The following is a 12,414-nucleotide window of genomic DNA, read 5'->3' on the forward strand; positions in this document are numbered from 1 at the left end:
TCAAGTGTTTACGTTTTTCATGCTAGGGTTCATTCTATTTCTCTTAATCCCGACATTATTTATGACAGGTCGCTGTCACATTCCTCAGCCGAACAACGTGTAATGGCAACATTGTCCTAAAACTGCTCAAAATCTGCCCGAGCTTTTACGGGCTAAATAGTATATAAATGAAGACACTCTGAAATATTTCATATCAGAGTTTACTAATTCTAAAGATCAGAATTTGTTTAAGACAGGCATTTCTGTATTGATATCTTGTTGAAAAGGGCGTAGTAAAGCAAACGGGGCATATTTTGATTAAATCAACAGCTTTTGAAAAAAGATATACAGTTTTATATATTTACGTAAACAGCCGACATTTCATATGCACCAACCTAATAATAATGTCGTTTGTAAATATAAGTAAATTTATTGTAAGGACACAATAACCAGGTGAAAGCAGGTTTGAATATACTACATGAACATATTACATTCAATTTAATCCGTATTTTGACGAGTGTGACTCGCGATAAAGATTTCTAGCAACGATCTATTACGTGTAAATATTATTTCGTTCTTGTGATTCGAAATCAAATTTCGTTCTCTCATCATCAAAATTTAATCGTTCAAATAAATGTCTGAACACGATAAGCACAAATTATCTTCCTCTGCTAAGAAATGATTACAATCAAACGATCGTACACATTGCGACTGCGAAGATAATGGTACAGGAAAGGTTTAATAAAGAAAAATATACTAAAAAGATCGCTGTCCGTAGGCGTGAAGAAACTAATTCGAGGCCGCGTTCTCCCGACGCGTCGGGAGAATCTGATCGGCGCGCCTAATCGTACCGGCTACCACGAGGCTGGAACGTTCCAGCCGATAATTTGCTTTGATCCACGTCGGCCGTGCAATTATATCGAGTTTTGTGACAGCCGTGATAGAGAGACACACGCGCGCACGGTGGGGCGGAAGGGGGGCGGCCGGTTTTGTGTGACACGTTCACGTGAATAATCGGGACGCATCGTGGCCACGTGAATTATGGCGGTGTTGGGCACCGGCGTTGTCGTGCAAACACAAAAGCGGAATCAAAATGCAATCGATGTTGGCGCAGCTGCCGCTTCCGCGAAAAACTGTTCGCACGCGACTACAGGAAACGCGGACACCCCGGGAAAGAAGTGTGTATGTACGTACATCGGGCTATTAACTACCTTTGATCGATCGATCGCGCCCGACCGATTCCGAGCGGACCGCGGCGAAAATATAATCGAATTGAAATTGTCGCTCGTCGCGGAACGTCGTTTTTGTTTCGGCATAATTTATTGATTGTTCTCTTTCGGCTAGCGGGAAGCACTCGATCAAACGAATCAATCGTCTATTATAATTGCTCGAATACGGTCCGCGAAACAATTAACCCCTACCCGTATAACGAGTTTCATTCGTGACGGTGATTCTGAACGGGCATCGCTAAATTCGACCGATAATCGAAGCGTTCGATCTTTCATTTTAAATGTACATTTGGTTTCTTACTGGGAAATTGTCGAGGATTAAATCTACCGAGACCTAAAACTGACTAAGAAGTGCTGTCTTATCAGAATTACAAATTGGAATTTACTTAAATTGTCTAGAAATTTTTCAGCAGCGTGTGTCTGGATAGAGAAATATATTTAACAATTTTTAATGGAAACAGAAATTTCTATTTACATTTTCATTGCCATGTTGTTTAGCATCTACAAGATTCGTGAGTGTTACAGATGTAATTTCTTCACAGTAATCCTTGTCTTCTCTGATGTTACAATGCGAGATAATTAGTTCAGATTTCGTGTGATTTTTAAACATTCCTGGGGTCGTCAATGTCTTAAGGATAGTTTAATTCGCAACTACTTTATTGAAATATCATTTATTCATTACTCTACAATGGTTACAATTATTTAAATGCGCATTACTAATCATAATGAAATCTGACAGGCATATAATATTGAAAACATTACTGGTTGATGTTTGTTTGATCGGAGATCTTCAAACTTTGTAATTTTTGCACGTGGTGTGCCGACTAAGTAATTTTACTAAGCAGAGACTAGGTGCTAGTTGATCGTTTATTTTAGAGTCACACAATTTGTACATGTTTCGAAGCTTTTATACTAGCCGGTAGTTCTAGGAGGCGACCAATGAAACTCCAGGAAGATTTCTATTGGTGCGCTGCTAGATACGATTTTCGTGGTGAAAATGAGCTGTGGTGTTTTGCTCAAAAAAGGGAAAAATCCGTCCCAGCGATTCCGATGGTCAAAAAACGCGGAGCTGTGATTTTATGACCGGGCGAAGGTCCGGTCAACAGCCCTCATCTGGCGCTCGTTTGCCGGCAATGTTTTAATACCTTTATAACTTAATTGCTAAGTTGCCGGCAATCTGTCAAACTAATCCTATGGATGTGCATAAAACCTAACAATTACCCAAATTGATTAACACCTGGCAATATTTTTAAATCTATTCCCAAATCTTTAAGTATCTCGATATCATTGTGTTTCGGCGCGAGCGAAATATGAGTTACTGTAAGGTAACTTAATTGAAGGATAATTTCGGTTATCGCTCGACTTCACGCTGTGGAATTAATCGCAAGTGAATATTTCAGTAAATCAGTCAAGTTAAAGTGTAAATTACTTTAATGTAAATGTTTGCCAAGCGAGGTAATGCTCCGAAAGACAGCGGTTGTGCTTTGTACTGTTGTAGTTAGATCGAGTGCTGAATTTTTTATTTTGATCGCACCTTTTATACTAATTTGGTGGCCCAAGAGCGCACCAATCAGTGCTGAGCATTATTCTGCAATTTTGTCTGCGGGCAGCCGACAAATTGTCGCATGGTTGGGCCCGAGTCCTGAAATACTAGAAATACAAATTATGTATTGGGTTGGCAACTAAGTCATTGCCGATTTCAAATAAGAAGGAAAATTCAGAATTTTTGTTAAAAAATATAAGTTCATTCAATTAGATATTGCCCGTTCTTGTCGATGACCTTTTTCCATCGTTCTGGCAGTGTAAAAATTCCCCGTTCGTAAAATGTCTGGTCTTTGCTATTAAAAAACTGAATTTGGTGTGATCTGACATCATCCGCGTTATTAAAAATTTTACCATTTAAAGAGTTTTGCATGGAACGAAACAAATGGCAATCCGAAGGCGCAAGATCAGGGCTATATGGTGGGTGTGACAAAACATCCCAACCCAGTTCCAATAATTTTTGCCGAGTGACCAAAGATGTGTGGGGCCTTGCGTTATCATGATGGAAAACAACGCCCTTCCGATTTGACAATACCGGCCGCTTTTCTTCGGTAATTAGTAAAAGAAATATAATTTCTTTTACTAATTAAAAGTAGAAGTCCACACAGTAAGAAAAAAAATATAGGTTAGATGTTCTGACCACGTTAACAAAACAAAAGAAAATGTAGCGGCATTATTTCTAGCGGCATGGCGTATCGCTTGTGTTACGCCGTAACACATTGTATTGCTAGTGTAGAAAAATTTTAGTTGGCAATAATCCCATTTGATTTTTGTGTTTAAACAATTTGGAATTAAAACAGCGTTCTTATTGATCCAACTGATGTAAGATGAGACGCGTGTATAGACTGTCGGGTAATCGGGAAGAGCGCAACGGGTGTGTGACCAAGATACCACACCGACGAGCTTGCCACCCACTACTAGTGGGCCGCCAGAGTCAGCCTAAATCCAAACGTAAATTGTCAGTCGAAATATATAAATTAATCGTTGTTAATGTAATTTAAAATATCGAAATATAATATAATTAAAGTAATTATATAAATATTGATTACTCACGCCGCATGCACCTCTGATCTCCGAAGGATCGTGAGCACAGATGTGAGTCTCATAAACGTTGCCGATATATTTGTATGCCTTCTCGCAGACGGACTGTTCGGTTATCTGAAGTTTCGCCTTTTGGAGAGTCTTCGGGATTGGTCCACCGACCTTTAAAATAAAGAGACGATAGTTCAGTATCGAATCGATGTGCATATATGTATACCGCTATTGTGAGGTGTCAAAGTTAATTCGGTTGCTTTGTAAAATTAAATTATTGCTCGGACGCGGAAGAGTCGTTCACATCACAAGAATGTTCTTGGTTAGAATTGCAATGTATTTTCGTGAAGCATCGTAACGTGAGTGTTCAATAGATACCGCACTGTGAACAAGTTACGGCAGTAAGAAAACAATTAGGTCGCGGTGAACTGAATGACCGTGGTTGGGTCGAACAAATGAAAACGGTTTTAGGTCAAAAAGACTGGGGCCATCGGCGGGTCAAGTGACTTGTCTGAAATCCGACACTGGTRAAATCCTGTCGCCGAGRGTATTGACGCACAAAGACGATTCTACTCTATTCAGTTTTAAACTTACTAGTGCTTACAAAGTACTCGTTGTTAAGTAAGAAAGACGGTAAAGAGGTACAGCCCATAATTAAATCAATACTACCCGGTTAAATATTGAAGTACCTATGTTGACAACGTTTCTGCACTAAGTGTCCGACTAATTGCATCGTTGGAAGTGCTCGTTTCATTTTTCAACGTGATACTTACGCTGGTACGACCCCATCCTGACACTACGGCTGGCGACTTAGCAGCAACTGGTTCGTTTGCCTTCGGCACGGTAACGGCGGCAATGTTCTTGCCCAACTTGAGTGGTGTCTTCAACTGTACAATTCGAAACATTCCCATAGAAGCACGAACATTGTCTTCTTATCACTATGTCAAGGTTTTATCGCGTACATCGTTGATCGGTAATGCTCAATTACCGAAACAGTCCGATAAGAATTTTATTTACGTCTCAGTGTAGATTTCAAGCAGGAACAATATTAAATGAACAAGATATTTCTGCATACTGTATTCGAATAGTTATACCACTAGATTTTTCTCATTTCTATCCCTTTCGGGAAACTCGTGTTTCGAAGTTTCATTTTTAAAACGGTACAGTAAAAGCGAATAAGAAAAGAAAGTTTTGAAATTGATAATAAAAACATTACTGCAATCTCTATTGTCATTTGCATCGCTTTGCAGATATTACAGAAACCACGATAGTAGTTTAACGGTTGCAAGGAATACGTACCTTGAGCAGAGCAATGTCGTTTCGCCAGGAGTCCCCGGGGTTGTAGTTTTCATGCACAATGATCTTGTCGACCTCGTGCGCGTTCTTCGGATCCTGCCAGTTTATCGTGCCAACGACAACTTTCACTACACTTGGTGTTTGGCTGTTAACAATTATTATTTGGCTTTGTAACATCGCCTAGTACGACTGGTGATTATCGGAGATTCTCTTGAGCAGGAAATTACGGAACTTACCCTTCTACGCAATGGGCTGCCGTGATAATGTAGTTCGTATTAAGCACTGATCCGCCGCAGAAATGACCGCTGCTTTTTTGGAGGGACACCTAATCCGCGTCGAAATACATTTCTTTATTAAGTAAACGCTAGGATTTATTCGTAACAAAAGCGTGTTGGAAAAAGAGAAAATGTATCAGCAAAATCGAAAATGATAAAAACGTTGGAAGAATGCCGGAATATTACTGTGTTGCACATTTTACGTGTACGTTTGACATCTACATCGTTTCTGTATATTGCAAAAATGTTTAGTTCGAAGCTGCGTTTAAATCGTTCAAAATCTCCGTAACAAAGAATGTTAGAATGTGTCTATATTCTTAGAATTTCGATTTTAATTGTGATCTTCGTGTACGATTATTTTACTCTTTTAATTCAAAGGAGATTATTCGATGGTATTACACGTTTTATTTTTCCATAAAATCGTTTGGACTAACCTGGTATGGAATTTCTCCCAGCTTGGCGTCTTCGCCGTTTACGATTCTGGGGTCTAGATGGGGCAGCATCGCGGCTGAAATTGTAAAATTCGATCTTGTTTATGCAAATATAAAATACAAAAGACAAGATCATCCAAATGCGGGTTAAAATTGTATTCTCTGACAGATTCCATTTAAACGGCTTTAAACGGCACGAAAATGGAATTCCATAATTCTTTATCGACAACATTCAAATACATGACGTGGAGTTACGTTTTTGAGATATAATTCGAATTCATATGGTTCGGTCGCGTCTTGTAAAATAGAAGAAAACGAACGATCAAAATGTACTCACCATTAGCCACGGTCAGCACCGCGAAAAGAGAGAGCAACGCTACAGCCATGTTGCTTGTGTCAATGTCAGAAATCATGAAACTCAGACTGGTAGTGCAGAGAATCAAACGTTGCCTTTATACACTGACCGATTATAATCTATTGACGATATCATGCCACAAAGATTAGCCGTTCCTTTTAATATAAATTAACCCCACAGATATATCTCATCAATGTTTGAGATCGCTTAGATAAGCAGCATTGGTGTTTTACGTGTTAGAAAATTGAAAATAGCTTAAGAATAAATGTCGCCGAGTTTTATTAGAACATTTTCTGTACTGCCACTAGAGATACGTCAAGCACCCATTGAGTTATACATTGTGCTATTTCATCACAGCTTGTCGAAGCAAGAATAAAACGTGTATGTTCACATTCAATTGAAATCTTGCTATCTCTTATCGTGTTCTTCTTGCAGACGTATTAATTTATCTTCGCAAAGATAAAGCAAGGGAACGTATTATTTCCTTAATTAAATAAATACGGAGAGCCTGCAGGAAGACAGCACGTGAAATTTAGTAATACTCACTGTGTGAGTCATTATCTGACGATTACGATATTTTTCTATGCTGTTTCTTTAGCTTTCTTTCATTTTCTACGCATCTTTTGGTCGCAAAAACGGTCGCAGTTTGAAGAAAAAATAGTTGCTTTTATCAGGAGAAATCAGCTTTTAATGATCATGAAAAATTAAGTACTTGACATGTAAAAAAAAAATCGTGCTCTACGTTATAGAATACACTGTGCAGAATATCTGCATAAAATTTGAATAGCGATTTCGTGACGACCACGTTAAAAAACGTAGTTTCGAGAGGAGGAAGAATGTTTTAAGAGAACTTTCCTCTCCTAAAAGGTAAGATTTTTTTAAACCTTGCCTTCAATCTCTAAATGTTCGAGTTTCAAAATATTGTTTTAACACAACATTTGACACTCTTCAAACTTTAAGAGAAAAAGAAATTTTCCTGTCCTCTAAAAATATTAGGAATGACATAGAAAATTAAAAAAATTTAATAAACCAACAGGCAATACAATCTATTGGAATAAAAATAACGTTAATTTTCCAAAAGAAAAGTTAATTAATTAAAAGTAATTTAAGTTTTCACTTCATCGATGCATCCATCGCGTTTTATAATTATTTTTTTAATCTTATTAGTTCCATCTATATTGTACTACGTTTCACATATTTCGGAAACATATAGCATAACTTAGCATACGGTTTCACTGAACAGCATACAACGAATGAGTGAAATAATTGGATAAATGACGAACACTTCTAACTTAATGTGTACTTGCGACAATACGATGCCATAAAACGTGATATTAAACCTAAAACATTACTTAAATTGAATGAGAAATTATAATGGAAAGATTGCTAATGCTTTTGGAAGAGTTCAAATTTTCACCGTGGTAGTTCCCTTATACCATCAATTTCACTTTCATTGACAGCGTGGTGTCCGAGGTATGTATGCTTAGAATGCTGTAAAAACTGTAATCAATCAATTGAAAGCAGTCCAGTTGTTAAGAAACGTAGATAAGGGTCCATCAGTCTGATATCTTCTTTATATTTCCTTTAAAAAATCTCTTTAATTTCCGTACAGTATTTTCTTTCCATGCGTCAAGTAAATCTTATAGTCTGCCATCTTCTTCGTATTTCCTTCAAGAAATCTCTTTAATTTCCGGTACAGTATTTTCTTTCCTTGCGTTATGTAAATTTAATAATGTAGTATAATTCACTACCTAATTCTAAATAATTTTTTAATGAATTTAAAAACAGTTAAAACAAATAATATTTTACGCATCCATCGTGGTGTATGTCTTTAGAAATTACATTTTCGTAGAAGTCTTTAATCTTAAGCCTTTAAAGATTACATTTCGCAAAGACAATTGAATTCCCGTAACAATACAAGTGAAGCTAGTCAAAGTTGAATTACTATCTCTGTAACAATTTTTGTTCACTTTGAGAAGTCGAGACTTTTTGGTCAAGTTAATCACTTTTCCACGAACATTTTTTTTTTTTCTTAGTGGTTTTACGTTGCATCAGTTGCAACGTTATTAGCGACCTTCTATCTAAATTCCACGAACGATTAAAATTCCTTCTATTTAAATTCTCCAATTTAATTGATAAGCTTTCATAAAGAAATCAATTTTTTATACACGCTAGAACATCTTGTGACAGGAAATTCTGGGAGAATACATTTCGTAACGAAGAAAATGATTTATTAATACATGCGATGAATATTTACATTTTAAATTAACAATACTGTTATTAGAATTCATCATTAATTTAATAAGAGCCGTATAGTGTGTTCAATGTCGTATGGTTGCTCTCAAGTTTGACCCTTCCGCTTAGACAGCATTCTTTTTGATCCAATCAAGATGAGACGCCACGCGGGTGTAAACGGTGGGGTAGTCGGTCAAGGCGCATCCCATGGCCCACGAAACGAGTCCCACAATTTTTCCTTTCACAGTCAATGGGCCGCCAGAGTCACCCTGAAACAATAAACGAATTCATTTTAAAATGATTGATTAAACGTCACCTTTAAAAATTAACAATGTACTTTCCCCTCGTTAAAAATATCAGCTTCTAAAATTAACAATCACATTCCGAATTTTCTGATGTTAGAAATATCAGTTTCAATAATTCACAATCGCATTTTAAATGTACTCTTGTCGGAAATATCAGCTTTAAATATTAACAATTGCATGCTAAAGTGTCCTATTGTCAGAAACGCCAGCTTTAAATATTAACAATGATTTTCTAAATGCCCTTTTACCAGATGCATCAGCATCAAAAATTAACATTCACATTTTAAATTTTCACGCGTCGGAGAATAATCTACAGGTTCGCTAACGGCGCGAATAAACAGACTGCGAATGTCGCGCGCACGTGAGAAAGATCTGAAGAGAACTCACGTTGCAGGATCCTTTCTGGACACTCGGATCGTATGCACAGACGTGGGAGTCGTAGATGTTGTAGCCGTGCTTGCTGTACATGAGCTTGCAGTAATCTTGGTTGGCAATCAGAATGTTGACACGCTGCAGGAAAATGGTCGTGGGCCCGCCTTGCTGCAATTACGGGAAACGTTTCCAATAAGTAACGCAAACAGTGATACAAAAGCCAGATTTCGGAACGAGTCTAGAATCTAGAAATGTGTTTGTCATAGTAAATGTATACTAACGCGTACAACACGATTTCACGATAAGTAGAAGAAATTTTCAACGGAACGATATCCTTTGATAATAACCAAACAGATCAAGAAAGTTTATTTTATTTACCCTAAGTCTACCCCATCCGGAAACTGTGGCCACTTCATTGGGACTGATGACGTCGTTTGCGTTTGGAAGAGGCACGAAGGCAACCAGCTTCGATTTTTGGAATGGTTTCTCGACCTGCAACAGTAATAACGGAAATATGAACGATTACATATGTTCAATTTACAGTTTCATTTATTCGTACTCAAGCTCACGCGGACGATATTTAAACAATTATTGCTTCGTGACAGATCAGGTAGTATATGTTCGATTACCTTAAGCAGAGCGATGTCGTTCTTCCAAGAGTCTGCGGAGTTGTACTTCTCGTGCATGATGATCTTGATAACATTGCGCTCTATGTTCGGCTTCGACAGATTGATTGTTCCGGCAACAACCTTGATACCCTCGGGTTTCTTTCTACAAGGAGACAGATGCAGGGACATCCGTTAAACTCGGTTTCCGTTTCACGATGCCAGCGAGATCTTCGATTAAGTGACATACTTACCCATCGACGCAGTGAGACGCGGTGATAACGTAATTCTCGTTCAGAACCGATCCGCCGCAGAAGTGGAACGAGCTGCCCCTGTTTTGGAGGGATACCTGGGAACAACGGAAGCCATTTTTATTACATAGTATCGCATAATTTCATTAAACTCGATGGGACAGGAATTCGGAGTCTCGAGAACAGTGATATTGGATTTCCTTGCCGCGTGGGAGAATTCTTTTGTTATTGAAATTCTGCCTTAATAACGTACAAGCTAAACTATTCCCTATCTTCTTTTCATGGTATTTACTGAATTTTATCTTAATTTTTCTCTTTGCGCGAGCCCGAGGCAAAAGTTTTCTTTATATTTCGCGAATGAATGATGCATCAAAGATGGCGGCCGACGTCACAGATTAGACTTTACTGGGGATATTTATGCGAAATAAATTGTTTTAATAATGCCAACATTTATCTCAAAATTTCTCTATTTAATAATCTCGATATATCAAAACTAATGTGACAGGATTTTTCAAATATTTTCGAGCCTTGTCAGGATTGTATTCCATCCACTTATGTTTCTCGCGAATGTATAAAATCCGCAGTCTACATATTACTTCCTTGATGCACGATGTTTTTGCATTAGATTCCTTACTGGCGAAATAATCGTATTTTTCTTCTAATGAAAAACTCTGGCTCCAGATTTGCATTATGTATCGCGTATTACGAGAAAGAAGGGAGAAGAAGAACGAAAGACGGATTCAAGATGGCGATTGCAGAACAAGGTCCAAGTCGCATATTGCATTCCCTCATGCATGATATTCTTGCATTAGATTTCTTTAGTAGCGCGATAATACTATTCTTCCCTTTATGAGAAATTCTGTCGCAAGGCTTGCACTCTATCCTACATTTTCCGAGGGGAACGAAGGACAGATTAAAGATGGCGGCCGCGGAACGGAGACGCGGCTGGTTCTATACTTCCGCGTACACTACATTCCCGAATCCTCGTTACACTGTGGAACTCTCATTTGGCGCTTCTATCTTATCAAACAACGGCGTATTATAACAAGGAAATGCCGGTGCTCACCTGATACGGAATTTCGCCTTCCTTCGCGTCCTCGCCGTTCACGATCCTCGGATCGAACCACGGCAGCATCGCGGCTGCGCAAACAATAAGGTACACAATAATTAGCAGCTGCCGGCTGTGAATGAGCCGCAGCTCATTAAGTATCGGGCGCTGATTACTCTACTTATTAATGTCATTTCACGCGACGCTTATCGAATCAATATCCGCGGAGGTTGCTTGTGAATCAAACACTCACGCCGGGCGTAACAGGAAACGCACACGCGGACCGTATATTTGATCAGATTATTCTTGATTAATAACATCGAATTCGATTCGGACGAAATCGTGTTTTCGGTCTCCCGGAACACCGTGATTGGACTTCGACTGATTAATCTTCATCGTCGTTCCTCTTTGTCTTATTCGTTCGAAACGTTCCGGTTCCAACGGTTGCAGCACGATTTATAAAAATAATTGTAAATTCGTACAATGAATAGCGGGCATTAAGGTCATGTCACTCCTTTTTCTTTCAACCATGTTTCACGATTGTCGAATTTCCTTTTAGCATTTTTCTTCCACCAACAATAAATTGACCGAGCTCTAAATAATTTTTAAAGTAGTGCATTATTAGATCACCAAATTTTATTATTCCATCATTTTCTTTAAAAGAATTTTAACGATTTCGGTAATTTTATAAAAAAAAATATGCGAAGCTTGTTCGGTAAGTTTAGTATGAGTGAGTATAATACTTGACAATACTTTGACTAACAAAGACAATACATTTAATTTTGTACGTTTTTGACCCGCACTATTTATTTATAGTTTTATTCTTAGTTTAATTTTATCGCTTGTTCGTCACAAATCGATGAAGATTTCTTCGAATGTAAACTTATGTCTAATAAATTGAACAGTGAACTGAACAGTAAAACATAGGAGAGACAGTCGAGTCTACTTACCATTGGCCGCCGCCACAAGAGCGAGTATCGACAGTGATGGAACAATCATGTCTCCGTTTGCATCAACCGAGCGACTCTGATGATAGCGCCGAGCGCGTCGTTATTTTATATACCCTAAACCGTTCTTTCAAAATCTCGAGTGGTTCCTAAGCCTACATCGAGATTAGATAGATCTGCAATCCGTGTCGAATCAATACGTGGATTTCGCGATCGATTGGGATTACTATGATTAATTGCCTCCGATAACACTTTGCTGTACCCTGATATCTCGCGTACGACGTAAACGGATACACCGTCTCTGTTTGACAATATTTATACAGAACACTCGAATCTGACAACACGGCTCTTTTCTCTTTCTTCGGCTCGGAGACACCGGAATTTTTTGATTAGCGCGCTTCCCCGGACCGGTGATTGATTTCAGACAGTTTTTTTTTAGAATTGTCTTGTCCGGATGCTGCGAGCATAACAGCTGTAATTACCGATTAAAATTAGAGATTACCAAATGATAT

The 12,414-nt window shown here is 38.3% G+C and overlaps 1 protein-coding gene across 1 annotated transcript; it reads right to left on the bottom strand.

The window, feature by feature from the left end:
- Nucleotides 1-2,989: 2,989 nt before the first annotated feature.
- LOC144478236 (transmembrane protease serine 9-like) lies at nucleotides 2,990-12,013 on the bottom strand. The gene is made up of 15 exons (XM_078195989.1): nucleotides 11,906-12,013; nucleotides 10,974-11,047; nucleotides 9,911-10,005; nucleotides 9,681-9,822; nucleotides 9,430-9,543; nucleotides 9,067-9,219; nucleotides 8,506-8,643; nucleotides 7,557-7,639; nucleotides 6,122-6,234; nucleotides 5,788-5,861; nucleotides 5,315-5,403; nucleotides 5,082-5,223; nucleotides 4,556-4,669; nucleotides 3,804-3,953; nucleotides 2,990-3,689 (listed from the first exon to the last, which is right to left on the bottom strand). Exons 1-15 carry the CDS (start codon nucleotides 11,952-11,954, stop codon nucleotides 3,333-3,335), a joined length of 1,887 nt encoding a protein of 628 aa, XP_078052115.1. The 5' UTR covers nucleotides 11,955-12,013; the 3' UTR covers nucleotides 2,990-3,332.
- Between the last annotated feature and the right edge of the window lie 401 nt (nucleotides 12,014-12,414).

The sequence above is a fragment of the Augochlora pura genome, chromosome 2 (genome assembly GCF_028453695.1).
Source record: "Augochlora pura isolate Apur16 chromosome 2, APUR_v2.2.1, whole genome shotgun sequence".
Lineage (NCBI taxonomy): Eukaryota > Metazoa > Arthropoda > Insecta > Hymenoptera > Halictidae > Augochlora > Augochlora pura.